The sequence below is a fragment of the Tachysurus fulvidraco genome, chromosome 2 (genome assembly GCF_022655615.1).
Source record: "Tachysurus fulvidraco isolate hzauxx_2018 chromosome 2, HZAU_PFXX_2.0, whole genome shotgun sequence".
Lineage (NCBI taxonomy): Eukaryota > Metazoa > Chordata > Actinopteri > Siluriformes > Bagridae > Tachysurus > Tachysurus fulvidraco.
Window position 1 is genome coordinate 3,638,077 of NC_062519.1, and position 3,598 is coordinate 3,641,674.

General features: G+C 40.1%; 1 protein-coding gene across 1 annotated transcript in view; it reads left to right on the forward strand.

Moving 5' to 3' along the window:
* acot8 (acyl-CoA thioesterase 8) overlaps positions 1-2,937 on the forward strand; it is a 3,411-nt gene extending 474 nt beyond the window's left edge. Inside the window, exons 2-6 of the mRNA XM_027154808.2 lie at positions 1-99; positions 1,364-1,589; positions 1,661-1,818; positions 1,978-2,169; positions 2,559-2,937. The exon at positions 1-99 is cut by the window's left edge and continues 38 nt beyond it. Of these exons, the coding sequence (XP_027010609.1) occupies positions 1-99; positions 1,364-1,589; positions 1,661-1,818; positions 1,978-2,169; positions 2,559-2,674 (791 nt within the window). The 3' untranslated portion in view covers positions 2,675-2,937. The remainder of the gene's footprint in view (positions 100-1,363; positions 1,590-1,660; positions 1,819-1,977; positions 2,170-2,558) is intronic.
* Positions 2,938-3,598: the final 661 nt, after the last annotated feature.

Genomic DNA, 3,598 nt, shown 5'->3' on the forward strand with positions numbered 1-3,598 from the left:
TTGGTGGTCAGATTGTGGGACAGGCTTTGGTAGCTGCTGCCAAATCTGTCAGTGATGAGTTGTATGCCCATTCACTGCACTGTTACTTTGTTAGAGCAGGTAAAAACAAAAAATATACTTACAATGCTGACATTTTTTTTTAGATACAACTTGCATAACCGTTAATACCATTCATGATGCATGTGGTAGCCTAGTGGTTAAGGTGTTGGGCTACCAGTCGGAAGGTTGTGAGTTCGATCCCAGGTCCACCGAGGCGGTTTGTGTGCTGGTTCAGAGCCAGAGCCTAATTTAGAACCAGTTCTTTCAATTTCGACACCCAAAGCACCGGCTCTGAACCAGGAAAAGTGGTTCTTAAGTAGCACCAAAACGTTGCTGGTCTAGACTTAAGAACCGCTTGTGTCAGGGGCTGGGGGCATTGTTACTGTGACCAACAAGACAAAAGAGAATGTCATTAGCGCTGTTTTTAAATCATTTTAAATCGAGTGTTTGGATGCCAATGTAGGTTCGCAAAGTCATGAGCATTAACAGTAAAGCAACATCCGCCATTGTTTGTGTTTGCGCTGCTGTGCTAACATTGCTGTATAACATGGTATACAGTGATGTAAGACTTGGCTCTGTGATGGCTCTCTAGCCCATGGAAAGGCAAACCGGTTCTTAGAAGGCTCGCCAGTGAACTAGCTCTGAACCAGCACTTGTTTTTTTCTGGTGGAAAGGGGGCATAAGCTGCCAATGTTGGACCCCTGAGCATGGCCCTTAACCCCTAATTGCTCAGTTGTTTAAAAATTAAATAATGTAAGTCACTCTGGATAAGGGCATCAGCCAAATGCTGGAAATGTAAATGCAAACACCGTTGGCCATGGCATAATGGATCCTGATATTTTTGCATATTTGTCTTAATAAAATGGATCAAACCAAGCAATGCCAGGCTGAATAAATACTCACCAACATCCTAGCTGATTAAACGCATCTGAAACATGCCACTACTGCCACAACGCTTCACAGTGGGGATGGTGTTCTGTTTAATTTCTAAACATGGTGAGGAGTATCAAGGCTAAAACAAACCTAAATTTGGTCTGAAGAGACCAAAGCATGTATTTGTGGGATATTTGTATAGATTAAAGACATTTAATTCAAGTTCAGTCTATTTTTTGTCTCGGGTCATAGCACTAGACAGTCTGATGAAGACAAGAATGAACTTATACTTAACATTGTGTTTGAGTATACGTGTAAGATTGTGAGTGAGGTGGTTGGTGGTCGCTTGTAAGTTCTTCTTTTATGTATAATGCAAACAAACTCTCTATAAAAACTACACTTATATAGAAAGTGCTGCATACCTTTTACCCATATGTCCCTCATGCTATAGGAGACCCCAAGGTTCCGGTGCTTTACCAGGTAGAACGGACACGAGATGGTCGCAGTTTCTGTGTGCGATTGGTGAAAGCAGTCCAGCACGGTCAGCCCATACTGATATTTCAGGCGTCCTTTCACAAGCTGCAGCCCAGTCCACTAGAGCACCAGTTCACCATGCCCAGCGTCCCCCCACCTGACGCTCTGCTCACAGTGGAGGAACTCATCCAGAATTACCTCAGGTAGGAATCACTAAGAGATGTACATTATGACATTGGCTGCTTAAATCTTGTTCGTCTGTCTGGTTTTGCAGCGACCCGAATTTGGCTGAAAACGCTAAACAGGGGCTGAATAAGATCCTTGCAGATGAGGTACCCATTGAGGTGAAGATAGTGAATCCTCCTGATGTTCATAGACGTCTCCCCATGGAGCCAAAAAAACTATTCTGGGTACGATCAAGAGGACACATAGGTAAGCCTGATGAAGAAGTCACTCTCTCTCCATCCGGATTATTTAAAAATCACATCCAGTTACTTCACATGAGACACAGAATGAATACAAATAAAGTATAATTACTTGTATTAAAACTAGAATTATATTGAAGTGTAATTTGTTTTGTTTTGTTTTTAGGAGAGGCAGATATGAAACTGCACTGCTGTGTCGCTGCCTATGTGTCCGATTACTCATTTCTTGGTACCACCATGCTGCCGTTCCCCCAATACAGAACCCAGTTTTTAGCCTCTCTCGATCACACCATGTGGTTCCACAACAAATTCAGAGCAGATCAGTGGATGCTGTATGAATGTGAAAGTCCATGGGCAGGTCTGTAGTCATTTGAGATTATGAATTTATATCATGTAAATAACACAAAAAAAGAACAACAAGCTCCTTCAACGACTAACATATATTAAAGGCTCTCAGCGGTGCCGTGTTCGTAAAGCGAACACCGTTAAATGATTTATTTCTCTCTGTGTCAAGTTCATTTAAGAGAACATTTACATTAACATTAACTAGCAACGTCATGGTGACCGAGAGTGTTAAAGTCTGTGTTTCTGATTGCTGAAGAAGAAACCAGCACAATGTTCATGTGTGTGGTTTGTTATACTAAGAATGTGAATATCAAGATATTCTAATAATATTAAGATATCCTAAGGAGTAGCTTGCAGTATGACCTAACATATTATTAATTCTATTTTTTTTTCTTTCCCCAGGAGGAAGCAGAGGCTTGGTTCAAGGCCGCTTGTGGAGACAAGACGGTGTTCTGGCAGCTTCCTGTGCACAAGAGGGAGTGTTACGAGTGAAAGATATGACACGGAGTAAACTGTAGATCCATTTTCATGCAGCACGTGTAATTCCAGTGTATCCTTTAGACTGTGCTTGGAGTGATTAAAAGTAATTAACATAGATTTACACAATCACAATAAGACCTAAAGATGGCGAGCGACGGACCGTTCACAGAGCAGTCAGCGGGAATATCGAGTCATTGTGTTATCAGTTTGCTCAGTGAGAACTGGGTGTGGTGTCTTCTGTGACACTGAAATTGTTTCAGCAGGAGACTTTTTACTATAGAATAAAAGTATTTGAAATGAATGTGTGTAATGGTCAAGCTTGTGAAAATAAACCACACAGAAGAAATAATCTGGGATAGATAAAGATTAGAGATTGTTTTCATGAAATTTTCAATCAAGCAACAAAGATAAATACTGATATTAATAACAGAATTTGGACATTAATTAGCCTTTATACTGCAGTCATCTTAAATACTTCTGATTGGTCAGAAGGTATTGATTAGTTTTCCATTTCTCGCTCCAAATCACGGCTCTTTTTATTGTTTCTATAGTAACAGATTACAATGTAATTCATATAACATGTATAATTATGAAATGGTTACATTTTCTGTGAGGAGACATTTATCAATTGTTGAAGGGCAATGAGCAAACTCATTGATCAAATGCCGGAAGACTACAGAATTACCCACTGGCCGTTATAAATTCTGTAGTCTTCCGGCATTTGATCAATGAGTTTAATGTTTCTCATTGTAATGACAGGCCAGTTTTTGTCTTGTAGAGAGGAAAATATGTGAGCCCCGTAAGGTAATTACTGTTTATAGCACTACTGACAACGGGAACATGTTTTGTGAATGTAACATGACGTTAATCAAAAATTAATTCTTTTCCATAACGTCACATCCCAATGTGCTTTATTCCTTATTTATGGAAACTCGTCATGGTTGATTGCTAAGCTACTACAG